The following is a 23516-nucleotide window of genomic DNA, read 5'->3' as shown; positions in this document are numbered from 1 at the left end:
GACCGTGATTTTGGAAAGTCTAAGCCATCTGGTTGTTCGGAAAGTAATTTTGTTCTTCCGACAGAGGATTTAATTGTATTTTTTCGAACCCAACTTCACACTTAAGCTGCATTATCATTATATGTTTTGTATTATATGTTATTACATTATATTCAATCTTTTAAAACGTAATTTCTTGTTTTTTTAATTTTTTTTTAAAACTGCATTTGTAAAAAATAATTTACTCATTCGTTTTCTTCTTTAGAATGGAGTAAAAATAATATAGATTTAATGATGCTCTCAATATCTACCGAGAACGAGTTTTCTTGGAATAATTACTTATCCGTACGCATGCAAATAGTATATTCAGGAATATCGTTGAAATTAGTCTGGATTTTTCAAAAGGAAAACAAAACAAAAACATCCCCCATTGAATTGAAGTTATGAAGAATTGCATGAAATATTTAATACTAGTAGGCTGTGCCCCTTGCACGCTAACGCTCGCCAACCCCCAAAAATTGCTACGCAATCTTATATGGTTTGCTTCGCAAACCAAGCTCGCTTCGCTCGCTTCTAACTTATGTACATTGCAAATGCAAAAAATTCTAAGAATTCAAAACAATCATTCAAATCCATATAACAACTTTTTTTTAACAAAAAATTACATCTTTTTAGTAAATACTAAGTCATTAAAATAAATTGGAAATAAATGACATGTAATTCGTTAAACCTATTAGAAATGTGCTATAGTATAAAATCTTAAGACAAAATTTCTAAAACTGATATCTCTTTAAAAAGGTTAAAATTTTGGCAATAATTAAGTATATTAGAAATTGAAATAAGTGAATTGAAATGAAAAAACCAGCATAAGCAAATAAATTCTAGTAAAGCAAATAAATTCGTGATATAAATCAAAAATCGTCAAATAAATTCGTAAAAAAAAGCGCTTTCAACAAAATACTAAAATAGAGATCTATCGACAAAGACTACTCACTTCTGCCTAGCTTATGCTCTCTCTCGTTATTTCAGTTTCCGTTTTTAAAAGCGCTATATGTTGAGCCATCTCAGCTAGATTTGGCATATGACATCTTTAGCGGCAATCATTGGTCGATTTTCTAGCATTGCCATTCGGGGAGTTGTAATGAGGCTTTTTTTGTTGCCGTGTAAGAGAAATATATATATAGAATAATGATTTTCTTTATCAAGTCTTTATCTGTGGAACTTTTCAGAGAAAAATCTTAAAGATGCTTTACATTTCAAATCTCTTGTCTTGAACAAGTCATGAACTAACCGCGTTTCAGTTCATTTATGTTAGTAGAGTTATGTCGTTTTGGGGCATTTGATATTAGTTATCAAGATTTTATTTTTTTATCAATAATGTATTCAGCCTCATTAGCTACAATCTTTCATTGCCGGATCGAAAATGAATCGTAAAAAATTAATTGGTTTTTAAGACTAAAAAATATTTAATCCGCCGAAACGGCATTTATTTCTGGTTCCCCTAATATTTATAAACCATTTTATTTGGCAAATCTACACTATTTTCTGTGCATTTCCACTAAATAAGAATTAGTTTAATGTGTCAGCAATTAATTTTATCTACAAAATGACAACGGTATCACAAGAAAAATTGTTTTAATCAACTATCACAGCCCAACTATCCTATCTGTAGTAGTTATAACAAAATACAAGGACAAACTAAATTTTTTTTTAAAATAAACTATAATTGTAATAACGATAAATGGTGCTTTGACATGACATGATTAGTAATTAGAGTAAGAATGTGTAGAACTAAAAAAAACATTATTCTATATTCTGTAAAAACATTTCTTTATTAGAATAAACATATTTTACAGACAATATAGGAAATACCATAACGACTGGCATTTTCAGTAAAATCATGAAGTTTGAGGTATGTTATATATTTAAACTACAGGATTGCATATTTTGCGTAAGCATTGTGTTCAATGACGATTATTTAAAAAAGAAACACGAGAAATGCGAATTTCAACAAAAAGTGCATTATTTATTTATTTGCTTTTTTTAAGTAACGTAACTGATTTCAGAGCTAAAGAAAATTTTCAGTTATGCCAGATTATTATACCTGTTTATTATTAACTATTAAGAAGTTAAAACAAACAATATAAAATATAAACCAAATTATTGCATGAAGAAATTAATTTTAACTAATATCAATATTGCACAAACGTATTAAGTAAAAAAGCGAAATAATTATACATCATATTTTGGCATTTTATCATTTGGTATTGCATACAATACCTAACCATTGTGAGAAACGTTTCATAGTTTAATACATAGCCAGCTTTTTTTCGGCATTGTATACAATACCAGATTTTTAAATTTTCCGGTAACATATACAATATGTATAATTATTCATTTAAGAATTTCAACAAAGCTTCAAAGAAGGGATGTGGAGCATCCGAATGAACATTGTGAGTAGCACCTTCAATACCAACAAACTGGGCTTTCGGAAAATGTTTCTTAATAGTTTCTGCTTCTTCATTCCTAGAAAAAAGAACAGTGAAAAAAAAGTAAGTATAGTTTGTCTAAAGTAAGAACTCCCCCAGCCATTCGTCTGAACCCATGGCTGCGACTACAGTAATGAGGTATAACTATTTCAAGTAAGGGTATGGGGTCATTCCTTAGGAAAGGGGGTCGGGTCGGGTCGGCGAGAGAAAGGGGATCTTTTTCTTCGGTGTGTTGGCCCTAAAGTGAAGAGAAGCTACCCTCCTTGAAATACGCTATTCTTATTTCCATAGCAGAAGACAATCTCAGATTTTGTGTGGGGGGGAGTTCTTACCGTAGACAAACTAAAATAGCATTTGTCTGTGGTAATTTAAATTGAACCTGTGACTTTCAGTTGACAGGTTTTTGTAAAAGATAAGCATCGACGGAATGGCAACGCTAACAGAATCTTGAAGAAAGTATGGGTTGCCCTAGGCTCGGAAATACAATATTGCTAGTAGAAATAAAGATTACTTGAACTTTGTGTTTAAATAAAATGTTTGATACTTGGCAACTAATTTTTGAAGAAAAGAAAATGGAAGCGATTGTGGTATACTTCTTTTCTCTCCAAAAATTAATTATCAATATCAAAAATTCTAATAAAACTTCAAATCCTAGTACTCTTTACTCCAATTAACAACATTGCATTCTCGAACTTAAAACAACTCATTAATGAACAACGAAAATAAATAATGGGTTGTTTTAGATTTAGGAATACAATATAGATAGTTTCATATAATAAAAAATTATTTGGGCTCGGCGTTTTATTTAAATTTTTAGAATTTGGTCATCAATTTTTGGAAAGAACGGTGGAATTGTGGTTTAGTTCCGTTCTTTCTGATAATTAGCTATTTCTTTCAAAAGTATCAAAAAACATGAAATCTTTTTAGTATTTACTTCTGTCAACAAAATTGCCATTTTGTTGGTAGGAGAACCCACTAATTGTGTAAGTAATTTGGAAATATATATATATATATATATATATATATATATATATATAGATATATAATTTTATATTTATTTGGACGCACTTTTGTACATAAGGAAAACAAAACATGTGCGTACTTAAATTCCGTTTAAATGAACATTTGCTGCAGTATGTCAGGAATCAAAAACTCCAATACTTATTTATAATAAAACTCTGTTGGACAAATGATAAGGTGTTAAATTTTTTTCACCAAATATTATTCATAAATTTCTGTCAAATACTGACTTAGACTTCTGGAAGTCGTTTCATACCATTAAAAACAAAAATCAATAAAAAAGGATCTCACTCTGCTGCTCCCAATTTATTAGATAGTTAGAAGTCACTTTTTGTTTTATAAGATTTTAGCTGTCAGTTTTTACTTGCGTTTTTGTTTTTACTCCTGTTAATGTATGTTATTCTCACTTCATCAGTGTAACATATCAATTTGGATTATTTTACTGATTCCTGTTACTTCTATTCATTTTATTTTCCTTTTTTTATGACTATGTACCATGTGACACCGTTACACGTCAGGATTTTAATAAATTTATTAGTGATAGGTCGGAAAGTAATGTTGATTTTTTTAACATTGAATTCAAGCTAATAAGTTCCAATCAAGTTTTTATGTCTAATAAATGATGTAATAACTCTCGTGATCAAAAACCTTTTTGTCAACTAGTTTAACAAGTTTTCAATGACGAATCGATAAAAAAAGCAATTTATATTCTAGACAAATGCATGGAGATGATGATCAGGCTTGAATCAAGTTTTTAATTTTTTACCACATCGAATGTGTTGTATTAATCGAAATAACTAGAAATAAATAGAAATTTAACTCTGCAACATTAAGCTATATTAGAGAGTGGTACCACACCTTTAACCCCAATACATTAAATTTTATCTGTGTTGGTCTTCTTGATCGGTTTGAGTTGGAAAGTTAATAATAAACGATCTACGGGCGCTATACAAGGTATGCCAAATTTTATTTCAGAATTGTAAATCGCTTACAAATGGGTTTAATGCATGGAGCTTGGTTTGCGATTTCACCTTTATTTGTGTTACGATTTGACATTTCAAATGTACATGAACGTTTAATGTTGTCCTAAGTTAAAATAGAACGTTCCTTGACATAATCCTTTCGGTCGATGAAGTCCAAATTCGAAGAGATACTATATCACAGTTTTTACTGTATACAGTGATGCATTATGTCCCCAAATTTGAAGAACAACTCAAAACAATTGTGTAAAGAAACACTTTAGGTAAACACCAAAGTGACTGTTCTTATATACTTTAAAACTGCAACTAAATCTAAACAACAATAATAGATAATGCTTATATCGAGGTCACGCTCTTTCATCCCATACGTAAATCATTTTCACTTACAAAAACACCAATTTTAGCGTAGTTTCGTTATCGTCTCTAGAATGTTTACAATCTACTAAGAAATGATTTGAATGTAATAAGGATAGCTACATTTTCATTTTTCAATGCATGTTAATCGTATTAAATAGTTTTATAATATTCCATTTTTAAACACTTGTACTCTGTTAAGTCTAATTCATTAAGCCTAGTTCGATTTGTCTTTACATTATCTTTGTTATGTGTATGTCTGAATTACGAACTAATTTTATTTTAAGAATTAAGGTGCACCCTTAACAAACTATTCTTACTGTAGTGTAAATATATCTTTATAGTCTTCTGTCATCGTAAACGTTAGTGTTTTTGAGCACCAAAAATGGTGGCAACTACTTTAAACCAAACGGATTGTAGTGAAACATCCACCAGGAACAGTCCTTGATGCTTGAATGGACTAAGAATTATCTCTTGTATCTCTTTACATTATGTTTGATGTCAAATAGTTGCCACCATTTTTACGCTACAATAAACTACAATTACAATAAATTACAATATGTACAATAAATACATTAACGAGTTGCAAAATATCTAATGCTTAGAAATTATAGGAACATTACTTACACGTTAAACATTGATTTCTTTCCATAAATAAAGTAAGAAGGACCATCAAACACACCTTCATATTTTGACACTAGAGTATCTTCATTTTCTAAAGATTTCCTCAATACTTTTATATTTGATGAGTAACTAATACTACCATCGGAATTTTGCTTCAGGTATTTGGAATTTTTGTCCTCTGAGTCCCTAACGAGTGATTTCTGAAAGTAATCAAAAATTCCTCACTCTACTTTAAAGCTCTGAAGGGCTGAAAAGTATGTTTTCCTTAATTTTATTGATCTATCTAGGAAGGTCCTTCCCCACCTCTCTTATATATACATATATATATATATATATATATATATATATATATATATATATATATATATATATATATATAAGTTCAAAATGAAGAATAAAACAAAGAAAAATTATAGACATATGAAAAAAAGGGGGGTGGGAAATAATAAGTAAAAAAAAAAAAAAAAAAAAAACAACAAACAATATTTTATTTAAAAAAAAATTACTTATTGTTTTTCTTAATTTTCTTAGTGTTTTCTTGTATTTATTTATTTATATATATATATATATATATATATATATATATATATATATATATATATATATATATATATATATATATATATATATATATATATATATATATATATATATATATATATATATATATATATATATATATATATATATATATATATATATATATATATATATATAAGCTCTGATGTTTTGATGTGTGGTTTCTAAACACAATTAAAAGTTCCTCACTGTGCTTTAGAGGCTCGAAGAGAAGAAAAATACATTTAAATTTCCTTAGTTAAAAAAACATTCAGGTACAATACTACCATCGGAATACTACCGATGAATCTATGGAACGAAATAGTACAGATATAGAATACTGCCATCGGAATTTCGCTTTGATATTTGAGGTCTTCGTCCTTTTTTTTTTTAATGAGTGGTTCTGAAAGTAGTTAAAAATTCCTCACTGTACTTTAAAAGTTCGAAGGGAGAAAAATAAATTTTCTTTAAAGTTATATTTCTTTAATTAGAGGTAAATCCATCTTCTTTCTTTAATTTAAACATACCTACTAGGGTCCTACCCTCCTCCCTCCCCATGCTCCATTTCCCGTGATTGCAAACCGCTACAACATAATATTCATCATTAAAACAATAAAAGTAAAAAAATTTTCACCGAAAAATAACTAATTTTTCGAACAAATTAGAACTTCGATCAAATCTGGGGTTATAGTTTGATTTGTGACTCGTTCATTAAAAATGGCCCTTTTCAGCTCGTCAAATTTAAATTTCTTATTTAGATTTCTTTGGGCTGCTGAGTGGATTTCATTGTAATTTAAGATAAATTTGACAATTTATAATACTGGTCAGTTTCTTTTATTAAATTAGGTTCACACATTTTTATCGTATATTTCAAATCTAAGTTTATATCAAAATAAAATGTACAAACTATTTTTCTAAAAGAGTTTTTTTTTTCGATATAAGATTTAATCATGAAAAATTTTGTCGAAAAATTTAAAAATAATCCTATAAAAGCTAAATTTTGCAGTTTTTCTTATTTTAGAAATGAAATTTATAACATATTTTAAGAAATGCTTGAAAGGAAATGTCTTACATTAATTAACAATGCCTATCAGCAGTTTTCTTAACCGCTTATGAAAAAGTGGCCACTGTTATATATACTGTAACTGACCACTGGCTAGTAGTAAAATTTCCTCATTTTGTCCTATACAGAGCAGCTATAGTGTCGAAAATATTGTCAGGAATGAACGGTATAACACTCGCGAAGAGTTTCCTGCCAGACATATTAGAGCTTTGAAAAGAGCCCGCAAAATGCTGCAAAATATGGTTGCATATTTGTTAGAAATATGGACAACCAACACAATCTTTCAACACAATCCATACTTAAAAAAATAGATTTTGTACGGAAAAACTTTTTAGTTTTCTATAAGTTAGTTTTTTAAAGCGGAAATGTTTAAATTCCTTTTTGAATGGAAATTCCTCTTTGAAAAACTAAACAAAAAATGTTACCCATTAGAAAAATAGGCATTGTCTCAGATTTTTCATGTCCATATACATTTGACTCGATCAACTTACCCATAATCACAAGTAAGAGTTATAAAAGTATATGAAAAATCAAGCTCATATAATCATGAATTAAAATGTAGTTCCAAAAGGTCAACCAAACAACTGCTGTCGCCATAGCAACGCATGCAATGACGAAGCATGCGCACTGTTTACTATTACTCTTGAACACAGTTGAAAAGTGAGATAACGTCCAAATAAGGTGCACACGCTATCAAACCCAAAATAACACCTATTTTGCCAATGGGTAATAAGCAATGAAAAATAACAATTGCACAGTTAAATCAACGGGAAAAGACACATCCCCGCACCGAAAATTTGCTACATCTATACTGCCCTATATTTAATCGTTGGATATGCAACCAGATGGTTAACATTTCAATTCAGTTTTATAAGTTGAATTTAATAATAATAACTTACTGCTTCATCTGGAACTCGTTCATACACAAAATCACTGAAGAACTTCACAGCCTCTTGTTTTGTAGAAACTTTGGGCATGTTCAAGATAGCTTGTTCGTGTAATGAAAATACCAACCTTATAAAGTCTAAAATACCTTTATGTACTAAAACACCAACATCTTCGATAACTATTTTTTCAACTTTAGCGGGCTGAAAAAAATAATATTGTAAGTTGAAATCTGTAGGAGTCACAAAAAGTTAAAGGTTTTTTGTGAAAGAAATTTTGATATCAATCTACAATTTTTAAATTTTGAAGAATTAGGATGTCTGTTAATTTATGAAATAAACTTTGTATGGTGATCTATTCATTCGATTATGTGTAGTTTCGAAATAGAAACAAAATAGTAGCACAAGCTTTTTATTATTAGGATTTATGTTGCAGAAATAAGATCATAATATATTAATAATATACATATTGGATCGGAAATCACAATGCTTTTTCAAAAGCTAGAAAGGTAAGTAGCACATCCATATGAATAAGCAAATTTGTACGACCTTTATTTTCACATGGGTATTTTTTATTAATGTTAATAAGATAAAAATATGTTAATGGGCATTAAACAGAAAGTAAAAAGTCATACAGCGGCGAGAACAAAAATAAATAAATAAATACTCTTACAGGAAAATAACTCTAAATTAGAGTTACAAAAATATTTATAGAAAAACAATACCTTTATTACTTTTATTATTTTTATGCGGATGACAAAAAAGAAAAAAATCAATACCGACATGCTGGAAAATGAGGAATTATTGTTTTTAATAAATATATATTAATGATTAAAACACGGATTGTTTATGATAAAGCTGTTATATAGTAGAATATATAGGCGTGCGGTTGTAGTTCTAGTTGGAGTAACTCTCCTTCGCTGTAATTCAACCGCTCTTGTAGCATCCTTTGTTTCACAGTCTAATTTAATAAAATCTTGAGAATGTCGAATGAGAGTTGCATTTTTTTAACAGTCAAAACTATTGAAGAAGCTAAAATAAATGTACCACATTTTCTTTTCTTTCGGTCACTGAAGATCCGGAGCCATTCTTTAATTTCCAGAGGAATGGGAAAATTGACTGAATTTCCTTTTTGTTGCCCATTTTATTAGAATCTGTGACGCATTACTTCAGTACTTTACAAGAGAAACTTCGAATAATCTCAGCAATGACATGTGTGTATGGACTAATATACTTAAGAACAATCCACAATTATGTATATATATATATATATATATATATATATATATATATATATATATATATATATATATATATATATATATATATATATATATATATATATATATATATATATATATATATATATATATATATATATATATATATCATAGTTTTGTAGTGGGTAATACCTACTATTTTTAAAGCTGTCTTCATGCTTGTTATCCCTCCCATACTATGCCCTACAATTGTGACTTTCTCAGCTGCTATTTGTTCTATAAAATGTATGAGGTCCACTGCATTTAAATCAAAATTGAATTCATCGCTCCAGTCACTGTCACCATGGTTTCTGGCATCTACTGCGTATACCTGCAAATTTCAACAAACTATGAGCTTATTTACAATTAAATACAATAAATTTGTTTAAAAATTAATTTTAATTTTTTAGAAGTATTCCTATGCGCGTAGTGTGTTATAAGTCTTGAATTTGTGTTTCACCCTTGGGTAAATTTAAATTTAAATACGAAAAAAAAATGGCAGATTTTTCAAAGCAATGATTGTCCTTAAAAACATTTCACCTCGAAATAAGAACTCAAAGGGGGGTAGCCGTATTAAATAAGAACCTTTTACTCTGGATTTTACGAATCATTTACAAAGTATACTGCACACTTAAAAAGGATAGAATAACAACTACTACTACTATTGTTCCATTGTCAGCACAGAAAAGTATCAGAGGGATTCAATTTCGTGGTAGAGAATCGTTAAAGTGGTACGATCTTGTTTAAGAGTATATACAAGATACAATGTAATCTACAGGATACAATCCCAACAATACACGATGTTCCCCAGTGACGGTGAACTGCATAAATAACTATTGGGCCATCAATTGATTTCTTACATCATATGTGAATTTAAAAAAACATTGAAATTACAGAAATTCGTTTTAATTAATCTTGGATTATTTGTTTAACTTGAATTTTTTTGCAGATGTTAAAGAAAATAAACTTAAAGCAAAAATCATTTTCTCTTCTCAGAACCTAAGTAACTTCTTCCTATTGTAAATGAACATTGATGAATAAGCAAACTTTAAAGCTTCTGCTGCATTGTAGTATTTCTCTTCTGTTTGTTTATTTGTTTAATATAGTTGCCAATCAATAAATTAGTTCCCAAGTATACCAGTTATATTTCTTGTTTTGCAGACTTGGTTTGTGACACGTCTTACTTAACTCTTCTCAATTGGAAACGATACTATAGTTACAATGCTATAGCATATATGGTAATAATACTATGGTAACAGCTATGGTAACAATCGTAAATGTTTTATGCAATACATGGGTCATCTAACTTTACATTCAACTTTACTCTATATTTTATAGATGATTTATGACATCAATTATGTTCAGCATTACAAATAAGATAAAAAATTAAATACATAGTTCTCAATCAATAAATAAACTTAGTTTCCAAGTATATCTATAATATTTCTGTTTTCGCAGTCTTGATCTGTGATACCTTCTAATTAATTCTTCTCACATGGTAACGTCATTAAAGTTATAATGCTGTAGCATATATGGTAATAATACTATGGTAACAGCTATGGTAAATTTTTTTTAATGTTTTATGCAATACACGGGTCATTTAACTTTACATTCAACTTTACTCTATGTTTCATAGATGATTTACAACGTCAATTCTGCTCAGCATAACAAATAAGATAAAAAATAAAATGATGAATATAAACTGGGACTTTATTTGCATTTGATTAATATTGGTTTATTATTTATGTATTAAATAAACTTTGAAAAATATTGTTGCTTATTATTAAAATCATGAGCTGCTTATGTAAATGCTAATGAATGTGCTAATATGCTAATGAATTTCTGAAAATTTATTTTAGCAAATAAATAGTTCAGAAAAGGGCCACTAGATGTACATATTTAGTACATTAGTGGCCTTTAGTAACATTAGTAATTTAGTTCATATCATTGTGAATTGTCACATTTTCCTTACAGCTTAGCTAATCAGATCTTCTAACTTGAATCCTTCATAGGGTATTTGTTTACTATTTTTTTAAACGATCTTAACAGCAAACTTAACTCTGTGCTTGCGTCTATCAATGTACTGTACAACTCTGTAGCTTTGAGTTTTGAACCCAACCAAGAAGAAAAGGGACTCCTGGATCAAACGTTAGGACAAACTAGCCGTTATATTTTGATGGAACTTTTGACGTTGCATTCAGAGGAAAAACTCCTAAGGTTAGACCGATGACAAAGGGATTTTAACTCATGGTCCGTCTACAACTTAGGATATTTTTCTTCAGCACGGTTGTCGGTGCGAGTCAGAAGCAGAATAAATTTAGCCACCAACAACTAGCCACCGCTGGGTCGCGAATCTGCATCACCTCATTGGGAGGCGATCGCTCTATCCCCTGAGCCATCTCGGTGCTGTGGGTTTTTGATGTGGGAATGCAAGATAACAAAACAAAAATGTGCAATATTGGTCTATCGATTCCAATCTTACTCCCTTTGAAATTTAACTTGACACCTTTCTTTTCAAGTTTTAGAAAAGTGGAAATTTTATCAGTATACTGCAGTTTTTTTTCCAAGTGTATTCTGATTATTGATGTTTAAAGGTAACATTTCATTGCCAGGTATGCCTATACTGGTGGGTACTTTTATATATATCGCACTAGAGCTTCAGAATGTGCTAATGGCGACGGTCTGGGAATCCCCGGTGTTGATCCGAAGTCATGCCATCACAATTTTTATACTCTGCAGAGGGGATGGTTCCCTCATTTTGGTAGCTCGATGACCAGCGACTACCTGAGTAGAGTTTTTTTACGATAGAACAGCTTAAAGAGGAACGAGAACACGCAACCTTCGGTCCCTACGCACGCTGATAAAAGTGGCCCGCTTACTGACCTCAGCCTCTGGTGTTTTACTTAGGTTTTCTACTGGGAACCGTATCTTTATGATCAGCCCAGCAGGACATTTCATATACTGACATATTTTCCATTTTAAGTTGTTGGAAGTTCTTGACCACCGAGAGATAAAAAAGAAATTATCAACTAACTTCTAAAGAATGATAAAAAAATGAACATATAAAAATAAATTATTACAAAAGGCGTGGCAAATTAAAAGCTTTTTGTATTAGAATTGTAATATTTCATTTCCAATTTTTTAAATCTGAAATCGAAAATAGATTTTGTCTGCTGTATATATTTCAGGGAAAACGCCAACATGCATACGTTACCTTTCTCCATCAGCATATGCTACGCACCATCCACCCTTACATATGGATGCAGCTTGGATTTAAAGGCCTGGACTCACGATTGTTGCTTTGTAATCTTGCTTCCAAACATACATTAATTTCAATGATTGAATATGCAATTTCGTATATCAAAATGTAACAAAGAGTGGTGGACATCACATTGAGCACTTTTCATAAACTTGATTTTCAGCAAAAAATTTATACATTCCAAGTTTTTAAAACATTCAATATTTAGCATACCCTTCTATGAGTGGCTTCAGCTACTTTTTGTGGAATATCATCCCAGTGTTCTTTACAGCCACCTAAACCATGCAATATTATTATGGGATTATTCCTTTCGACATTCTGGCCAGCTTCAAAGACTTTGAAAGCTAATGTTACCGGCTTGCAGCTAGAAAAATCGGAATGTTAATTTTGATGCGTATTTTCTTTCAATCTATATTAATAAAACAGAATGTTAATATGTATAACTGCATGGTATATGAGCAATTCTACAAATAAGCGTCAATTAGGCGGCCAAGAAAAAAAAAAGGGGGGGGGGGGGCACGCTATATCTACATGAATTTTCTTTTTTACACCCTAAAAAAGCAAGACAAAATCGTGAACATGAAATTTTTTCTTTGTGACATACTTTAAATAACAAAATACCAATTTTAAATTTTTCCCGATTTTTTCAATTTACGAACTTTGATTAAAATTTTTTATTTTTGTTTTTATTACTAAAATATAATCTTGTAGTATAAAATCTATATAAATACATGTTATAGAGACATTATATGCTATTATTTGTATTATAATAAAAAGAATAACTTACTTTAGTTTCAAATAAATAAAATTTTAATTTATTAATAGTGTTAAAACCTAGTTGATAAAACGATTTTTACATAAATATAATATTATTATAATGTCTCTCTGAAATGTATTTATAGAGATTTCATTCTAGAAGATTACATTTTAGTATAAAAAACAAAAACAAAAAAATTTAATCAAAGTTCGTAAATTGAAAAAATCGGGAAAAATTTAAAATTGGTATTTTGTCATTTAAGACATGTTACAAAGAAAAAATTTCATGTTCACGATTTTTTCTTGATTTTTTAGGGTGTAAAAAAGAAGAAAATTCATGTAGAAATAGCGTGTCCCCCCCCCCCCAAAAAGGTTTTTTTTTTGGCCGCCTAATTGGCGTTTATTTGTAGAATTGCTCATATATAACCGAGATTCTGAATCGATCCTCGATTGATTCTGAATTAAATATGTTCGATTCGGTAAATATGTTCGACAACTCATTAAGAAACTTCTTTTACACGAATCAGATAGAAACAGTAGAAAATTAAAAATGTTGTTGGATTTAGTGTATGATGTTACGAAACTTTCTTACAATTCTTATACCTATATATATAAAGCAAAATATTTAGTTGTATGTACATACAGTGGGCAAAATAACAAAAACAGATCACGAGGAATAACTTATGATCTCAAAATCGGATCTTCACATTCCAGAATTTAATCTTAAACGTTCAAGGAAATAACCTCCAATTTTTCCAATTAATTAATGTAGACGAAATTTTTAGTTACGAAATCAGATACAAAAAGTACTTCCTTTGAATAAACATTCTTTTTTATCGACGAATTGGAATTTTGACACGTTAATCTCGGAAATACTGCCCCAAAAGTTTGGTCAGGACAGCACTCCAAAGTTTGGACTCCTTGATGTTAATTTTATTATTTGCGCATTTCACCATACCTCGAGTAATTTTTAAGTGAATTTAAAGTAGTTTGCACACAATTTCAAAATTCATTTCGCCAAAAATAATTCCATGCAAAAAAAAAAGAAAAAAGGTTTCGATTGAGTATTTACTATTTGGTATTATTTTATTTAATAGTAGTTGAAATAAATTTAAATTGCAAGGTATAATATGTTTTCCTTCATTTCAAAGAATGCAATTTTAAATGTCTAAGCACAAAATTTGAGCGAAATCGGTCTAATTTTTTCTGAGAAATGGAATTTTGAAAAAGTCGTATTTTTAAAATTAGATTACCCAGGAACAATTCGAGAGATTTTGTACACATTTTGTATTTTGCCATGTAAAAATACAATCTTTAAAATGGGGTAAAAATTATATGTATTAAAGTTTATAATATCACATTTAAGTTAGCATTACTGGCGTTAATAATAATTTTACGATTGCTTAAGGCATTCGAAATACTCAATACTAATATTATTTTTTTCACCATGAATGATTATAAAAATATTAGGTTGTTACTAATTATTTTCGAGAATTAGAGTTAAATAGTATTGGTAATAAACACAAATTAAAATAAAATATAGTTTTGTATTAAAATGCTTAATTAATACTTGGAGAAAAGGTACTTTTTTGCACATATAAACCGTAAAAAATTGATTTGACGCTTATTGACACTGATAAAATTGTATACTTATTCATCTTCAAAACAATAAAAAATCTCCTTATCAACGCCAAAGTAGGAGTTAATGTTAGTAAGAGGTAGGAACTACTAATAAAATATTCATTTGTGTGTTGTTTAATAAATTTAAACTGTACTATATGTACAGGTATGAAGATACTTCTGTGGAAATAGATTTCTACAGCACACGGAAAGGGATATGTATAAAAGAAAAATGTTGATAATTTTAATTTTTGACTGTTAAAATTTGACATCAAGCAACAGTATTATGCCAAATAATACTGAATACAATTTTCTTTATTTTAAAGCAAGGAACTTCTAAAAACACAATTTTATATGATATCATAAAACCTTTCAGAAGAGCATAAGTAAGAGATAGGAACCGGAAAAACTTGTTGATTATGGTAATTTTTGACTTATCTCGAACAATAGCATTATTCCAAATGATGCTGAATATAACTAATCTTTATTTTGAAAGAATGAACTTTGAAAAATATGTTTTGCTTAGCCTGATAACATAAAGCAACCGGGAAGAGAATGATAAAAATGAGAAACGGAATTGTTTTACCTTAATTAATAGTGTCGGTGTATGCATTTCAGTTTTAGAGTTTGATTTTGTAGTACTGATTAATACAGATTTTGTAGTGCTGATTAATACAGATTTATTAATCATTTATTTGTTTTTCCATCCTGTACGAAAAAAGGATGTTCAGTTAATTTTATATAAAGTTTTATGTAATTCAGTTAATTTGATATAATTCAGTTAATTTTCTTATTTTTATTACTTGTTGGGGTCCTGGTAGCTTCATGTTATCAGGTTAACTTTTTCGAGAGAATAATCTTTATGTGAACTTTCCTTTTAAATTTTTTTCTGGGAGTCTTTTCCTTTAATTTTATTATTTCATTACGCAATATTTTCAATCTACAATTCATTTGAAATAGTTATTTTCAGATTTATTTGCCCTTATTTTAATTTGATATTTTAATAATTTTAAATATAATTACTCTGTACATTTTAGTTTCAATTTAGTGTTTTATGATAGGTGGGGAGACAACAAACTTCAAATAATTCCAAATCGGATTTATCAATTTACTCCTAACCTATAATAATAAACAAGAATTTAAAAATATATTTTATTAAAGAAAATTGTAAAATGGGAAGAAAAAGTGTAGCATAAAAGTTACACAACAGTCCATAAATGTATAATTTATTAAAATAAAAGTGTCCCTTAATCCATTCTTTTTGAAAATGGGATAAGCCCATTGAACAAAATATTTAAGGGTTAGAGTTTGAATGAATATGAAAATATTGGCAAGGGTTAATCAATTTATGTAATTTTCATATAACAATAATATGATTGATTAAAATATAAAATGCAGTAGTGATTACTCAATTCGTAAAAGAAATATTTTTAGTTGCAATTATACCTATTCCTTTTTCAATATTCTATTTTACAAAAAATAAATAATATAAGAAGATAGGTAAATTGTTTTTTTTATATACATTGGCTGTACTTAGATGCTGTTATAATATTTCTTAATAAAATAATATTTTATTAAAAAATATTATTTTTTGATGTAAAACAATGATTAAATATAGACATGTTATGAATATTTATTAATAATAACAATTTAGTTTTAATGGTAAATAGGTGTTATATTAGGCAATGAACTTTTGACATTAGTCTTGACCTTTTATAAAATGACAAATAAGTAATCTTGCTGAGATCTTATAACTTATTGTTTTTTGAAAATTTGCTTTGATACAATTATATTATTTTGAATTATATGGATGCTGCAATTGATTATTACAGGCAACAGAATTCAAGCAGTTGGACTTGTGAAAGAATACTAAACAAAATCAGATAAATCGCATCGAATTATGGATTAGTGCAAAAAATAGCCAACTCGCGAAATGCGTGCTCACATAGGCAGTGACGCCGGAAGAACGATTATTTCCAATCGATATAGTATATTAAAAACGCATATAAAATGTTTTTTTTTTCTTTTAACTTTTGATAATTAGAAATGGATTTATTCCACTTTTTAAAAAAAACATTCTTGTGACAGTAGTTTTAGCTAAAAACATTTCGATAATTTTAACTTGAAATCATGCTTTATTGAATCTATGATTATGAATATACAAAAAAATGAATAATCTTATCTTATCTTATCTAAATTATTTCACTGAAATTACTATTAACTCCTTTTTTTCTCAAAATTACACCAATAAAATTTTGCAATCTGCATTTTTCAAAAAGTAATAACTGTTACACAAACATCTCTTTATAGAGTTTCAATCAATATCATTGTTTTAAGCTGTACGTTTAAAAGAAAATTCTTTATCGTCATCCAAATCGGTTTTCGTAAGTTTAAATTTTAATATAATTTAAATTTAAAAGTCTAAAAACAACAAATGTGCAGTTTTAAATTACTTATACAGAGCAGCAAACCGCATAGTTTTATTGGTTTATTATAAAGTTTTTTTTTTAAAAAATCTATAGAATTTCTAAAAATGATCAAGCTCTATTCATCGTAATCTATTTTTCCTAATCTTATCTCTTTTATTTGTTTCTCAAATAACTCTCCATCATAAGATGCTTATTGAGTAAAAAACATTTCGAAAAAATGCAAATAAAAAATTTGACCTAGATTCCAAGATGAAGATGGAAAAAGCCTCGTCTCTTATTATTGCTTAAAAATACTTCACAACGCGTTTTATTATTATTTTTTATGCGACTACATTTAAACAGCTAATATTATACTTTTTATATTAAAAAAAAAAACAGGCGCCTCAAGTTTATGCGATTTCTCCACTTTCCATTTTTACTCTCTCCGTTTCCATGGTTTCAGCAAATGTTTCTTTTTTTCCTGACTGGAAACAAAATTAAAAAAAATTAAACTTGCGAAAGAGTCAAATCAGGTAAATTACATCGAAATTGATGCAAAAAAATAGCGTGTATTCTCATATATACGCTTGTTCTCAGACTGTGAAGCCTAACGAGTGATATTTTCAATAGATGCAGTAATTTGAAAAAACATATAAAATATTGTTTTATCTTTTGATAATTAGAAATGGATTTATTCCGCTATAAAAATAAGTATTTTTGCGTCAATAGTTTTGCTAAAATTACAATTACCACATTTTTTTTCTTCGAAAGTTAACCTATCGTATTTTCAAAAATATCGATTCATTTGATTAGAGGCGTTTTCTACTGTCGAAAGAGACGAACTGTCGAAGGACAGGTGGGAAAATTCTGAATATGCTTTTAATACCCTTTATTTAATATTCACCAGCTGAAAAGGAATATTTACTTTATTTGGCATAATCTTTGGAAACATGTAAAATACAAGGTTATCATCCAGTTAACAGTTCAGATACAAGGCTTATGGTATTTTTGATTCTCAATTTTTTTATACAATTATAACAATTAAATTTTACAATCAGCATTTTTTAAAAATAATTTAGTATTACACAATTGTCTTTTTGAATTACACAATTGTCTAAAAATTATCAAGCGCTATTCATCCTAATCCATTTTTCAAATGTATTATAGCATTGGCAAATAACTTTCATCACAAAATGCTTATTGAGTACAAAAAAATATCAAAGAAATTGCAAATCAAAAATAAATTTAAACTGGAATCCTAGATGAGCATGGAAAATGTCTCTTATTATTGTTTAAATATACTTAACAACTCCTTTTATTATTTTTTTATGAGAATATATTTAAACAACTGATATTATACTCTGTATAGAAAAAAAGGTGTCTCAAGATTATGCGATTTCTTCACTCTTCATTTTTTTCTCTCTCCGTTTCCGTGGTGTCAGCAAATATTTCTTTTCTTTCCAAGCCAATATAATCCCAACTTCTTACTACAGTGAAGAAAAAGCAAGTTTTGCCAAAACTATTGAAACGGAGAGGGTTAAGGTGTTGATAGTCGCATAATATAGAAAAGCCTATTCTATTTAAGAAGACTGTAGTAATTGAATGTTGATTCATATAAAATAAATATTCTAAAAGCGATGCTTTTCAACACTTCATTTAAATGTACAAATGGCAAATTTCTTTAACAAGACTCCAAAATAAAAACAATAAAACTTGTTTTTTTCCCTCACATACAACCGTTATATTAACAAACATAGACAACTTTAGTTAAGCATTAAAGACTAACAAGTTTTTAAACTAATTTTTTTTAACTCCTTAAGGGAATTTTATTATTTCATTTAACTTCTGTTTTTATTATTGGTTTTTGATTAGATTAACATATTCTTTCTAATAGCCAGAAAACCGTGACTTCATCGTTGTTAAGGTACTGGGCTGACAGAGTGAGCCACTGCGGTTCCATCACCGGTCGTGATTTAAAAATCACTCAACTTCATATTGATTGGTACCAGACTTTTCAGGGAAGTAAAAGCGGTCGGTGTGCAATACATAGTACATTGTAACAATCATGCCGTCGGTCTCGAAATTGTAGACTTCTACATTGATGGCTCAACACGCCGGGCTTACAATGGAAATTTTCTGGAATTCTTTGCATTAGTTAAGCAGAAAGGTTAGGCCTAAATAGCTTAGAAATTGTTCACGTCTGTTGGTAGCCAGCCAGCTACAATGAGTTGCTGAATAAATTTTTTAACCAAAATGTATGTGGTTTAATTTACGCATGCTTATATTTCTTTTCTTCACATAACCGGTATATGCATTTTTTTTAAATAGATCATAATCAAAAAAAATATCTCAAAGTTTTGTTTTGCAATTTGTTTCGAAAAATGTAAATTTCTTTAAAAAATAAATGTTATTTTAATTGCGAAATTTACTATAGTTAGTTGTTTTAGGTATTGTTATAGTTTCAAGAAACTTCAATAGTTGAAATTCTTTGTATGTACACAAATAAAATAATCGTTACACATTTTTCTTTTTAAGAAAATGCGGCAATTTTAACATATTTAAAATTTTCTGAAATTTTTATGACTAAGTGTCGGAATAAGCACTTCACATTTTGTTAGAGACAATGGTTTTTATCATCTATATAATATTAACAGTAAAAAAAAAGTTAAATTTTTAACCAATTTCAATAACATTTTAAATATTTCAAAACTAGAAGCGATATTTAATTTATTAAATCTTGTCAAATTATTTACATCGTGTAACAAGTAAACATTTTTGGCTAACAGAGAATCCTTGTAATAAAACGTGCCGTGTATAGATTAATTGGCATCTATAGCCTTTTTTACTCAAAATTTCTAGTGTTGTATTTTTATCATGGCATTGTTTTTGCTGCAATTTTAAAAAAAAATAATAAAATCGTTAAATACAAATCAGTTTTATTTTTTTTAAAATTACAAATAGAACAAAAACTCAATTATGCATAAAAATTATAAAAATTGTAGTATATGAATATAGTGCATATAAAATAGTGTAAATATAGTGTATATAAATATAAGTTTAACGTTATTTGCACGAATTTACACTAAATTCGTTTATATATATCTATATATATGTATATATATACTATAACCGAATAACACAGCTACATTTAAAGATATAATTAAACTGAATATATATATCTAAAAGAAAGCTTATTTACCTTGCCATGATTTCAAGTAACTTCGAAGCACGATTTCTATTTATATTTCGTGCAATCTAATTTAGGTAAATATATGTCGTTTCTTTGACTACCCCGATGTTTATGACCAGTACAGTGGGAACTCAAGGCGAAAAATCATTTGATAGCTCCATCTACCAAATGCTCTGCTCATTATCATACCCAAAAGAAAATAAAGTAAAAAATAAATTACGTCACGATAAGATTATGCGCTTCAAAAATTATTTCCTGCTTTAAAACAATGGTTCATATTGTTAGTAGAAAACAACATATTTCTCAAACAAATTTACTTTTCTATGAAGAATAAAAATACAAATATTTAAACCATGGTTTGTTTTTATAAAATTTGTCATTTTTTGGGCATTTTAAATTATTTATTTTTAATTTCAGCCTGTTAAAATTAGATTTTTAAAATTTTGCTAATATTAGATATTTCCAGATTCTAAGTGTAAATTTAACGTTAATAGCTATAAAATATGACTTTTTTACTTTTTTTCACAATGAGTTGAATCTTGATCTTCATAGCCTATGAATGCTTATCTCAATTGTCTTGTAATTTTGAACTCAACCCAAAAGACAAGGAACTCTTTTAAAAGTTGAAACAAACTAACCATGGCGGAAGGAACTAACTGGCATTTTCTTTTTATGGATAGGAAAATCAAGAACACATCTCACGTTTGGCCCGACTTCAAGGGGATTAACTCAAGATTCTTCTGCTATTGGGAATATTGTGATCGGTGGAAGTCAGTAACAGAAAACGCATCAACTATCTGTCACTGGGATTCAAACTTAGGTCGTCTGAATGGAAAACTAACAGTTCATCCCCTGATCGATTCCGGTTCAAGTTATGAATTTTAATTTAATATTATAACTGACGTTAAACAACTGACCCCTCTTTATGTTTAACTAAGCAGCTCAATGAGTTAAATATAAAGAGCTCTAGCTCAATGTTTTACTCAACAGTCTTGTAGTTTTGAAACCAACCCAAGCCTTAAACTAACTTCTGAATCAAGCATTGGAACTAACTTGCCTTTGTGGAAGATTCTTTCAGAGAACGGATTAGCATTGGCGTTACACGAGAATTAAAACCCCGAAAACTTTTGAGGCAATGTCCGACGTAAAGGAAATTTAACTTATGATTCGTTTATCACTGGGAATATTTTATTTCATCGCTGTGGTCTTTGCGAGCTGAGAGCAGAACTTGTATCGATCAGCTATTGCTGGGATTCGAACTAAATCACTTCACTGGGGGGTGAGTACTATAATCTCTGAGCAAATTTGAGATTGACTACATGAAAATATTCAAGATCAGATAAAAATCTCATGCTTTGGTAAAAAATATTATTTCCCATTGTTATTCTGTTATTCATCTATCCATTCTATAAAACCGATAATATATGGGTCATTCTCACGAAAACTCATTTTTCAGTTCATAAAATCCCAAAAAAGTAAAGTGTAATGGCATTATAAAGAAAGTATATATCCAAAAAATTATACTTAATATTTAAATTAATTAATTTTTTAAATAATTAATTAAGAATTAATTAATTTATAATAATTAAATAATTAATTTAATAAATAAATTAATTAAATAAATTAATTAATTAATTTAATAAATAAATTAATTAAATAAATAAATTAATTAAATAAATAAATTAATTAATTTAATAAATTTATTTATTAATTTATAAATTTATTTTTTAAATTAATTAATAAGTAAATTAATTATTTTCACTATTTAAAAAGTGAGGGAATGACACTAATAGTGAGGGAATGATATTTTATTTTAATACATGTTTTTATCTAAGTTACATCTACCTAAAGTTTGAAAATTATAACATACTAAGTATATCTAATATTTATTATAATTTAGTCTTATATATTTAATAGTTTTTACAGGTTTGGGAAATAAAATTGACTGGCACGATTGAACAAAAAAAAATTTTGATAATGTACTCATCTTGAATCATTCCCTCATTTCATCGTCATTCCCTCACTTTATACACTAGTGAGGGAATGACAAATTCAATAAAATTTAAAAATAACAGTTAGGCCTAATTAATTTCTGAAGTCAATCGCATACAATTATATTCATACAAGAAAGCAACATATAATTATCCACTTTCTCGATGAAGTTGTATTTTATTTCACTCTAAAAAATGACATGAGGGAATGACGAATGTAAAAAATTTTACCTGGTTTGTTTCATTCAAATTTATTCCACAGCAAAGCTTCTTTAAGTTGAAGATGGAAACATTCTGTAATTTTGTTCTATGATGCCAGATGTTAACTTCTGAAGTTTTTATTGAATATTTTTATTCTAAGAAGATTGCAGGTGATAGGAACATTGTTGTGAGGGAATGACGCGAAACACTGGGGGCAAAGTTTAAAATAGTGCTGTGTTAATATTTTTATCAAAAATTAAATTTAAAATTGATTTCCTGAATTCTATATTTCAGTATTCTGAAATAAAAAACACGAATTTGTAAAAAAAAAAATTTTATTTCAGAAACAATTTTTTTCTTTTTTTAAATCAGCAGTGGGGACAAGTGAGGCAATGACATATCGGTATATTTTAATTACCTAAAATAAATAAAATATAAAAATTGATAATTTTATTTTTATTCTTTTGTCCGCTTGCATTCTGAAGGACACTTTCCCAGATTTTTTTTTCTTCGTAGGCTGTAAAACAAACATATAATATACTGGGGACATGAAAATGACTGTTTTTGTGAGAATGACCCATATATAGATCTTGTTTTAATTGATATGTACTTCACAGCTATATGGAAATTTCATTTGGTGCTAACTCATCGAATGTCCCAATATTCCCAATTTTAAATTTCAGCTTTCGAAGACACAATAGTTATAAATCCTTTATCCTATGTACTGTAAAATATTCGAATAGTCTGTCTTTCTCTCGTGTAAAAATTATTGAGCAAACTACGAAAATTTATAAGATTAGAAAGAATAAAATATGGCTCTAAATTATTGTGTGAAGATATTGGTAAAGCAGGATTAACTGGATAAGACGAAGTGCTTGCCT

General features: G+C 28.4%; 1 protein-coding gene across 1 annotated transcript; it reads right to left on the bottom strand.

The window, feature by feature from the left end:
* Window positions 1-1792: 1792 nt before the first annotated feature.
* LOC110281933 (uncharacterized) lies at window positions 1793-20649 on the bottom strand. The gene is made up of 6 exons (XM_043050305.3): window positions 20453-20649; window positions 12683-12833; window positions 9368-9541; window positions 7967-8155; window positions 5450-5646; window positions 1793-2505 (listed from the first exon to the last, which is right to left on the bottom strand). The coding sequence occupies exons 1-6, from the start codon at window positions 20458-20460 to the stop codon at window positions 2370-2372; spliced, it is 855 nt and encodes a 284-aa protein (XP_042906239.2). The 5' UTR covers window positions 20461-20649; the 3' UTR covers window positions 1793-2369.
* Between the last annotated feature and the right edge of the window lie 2867 nt (window positions 20650-23516).

Source organism: Parasteatoda tepidariorum, chromosome 2 (genome assembly GCF_982258835.1).
Source record: "Parasteatoda tepidariorum strain Cologne lab strain chromosome 2, Ptep-v5.0, whole genome shotgun sequence".
Taxonomy (NCBI): Eukaryota; Metazoa; Arthropoda; class Arachnida; order Araneae; family Theridiidae; genus Parasteatoda; species Parasteatoda tepidariorum.
The sequence above is the reverse complement of the archived record's forward strand: the minus strand, read 5'-3'. Positions and strand labels throughout refer to the sequence as shown.

Bases quoted from the DNA above. Each gene is read 5' to 3' on its own strand.
- LOC110281933 (XM_043050305.3), bottom strand. The intron at 9,542-12,682 runs GTATGCTAAATA...TGAAATTTGCAG, and splicing joins CTGAAGCCACTCATAGAAGG to GTATACGCAGTAGATGCCAG. The intron at 2,506-5,449 runs GTAAGTAATGTT...TCTTTTTTCTAG, and splicing joins AAGAAATCAATGTTTAACGT to GAATGAAGAAGCAGAAACTA.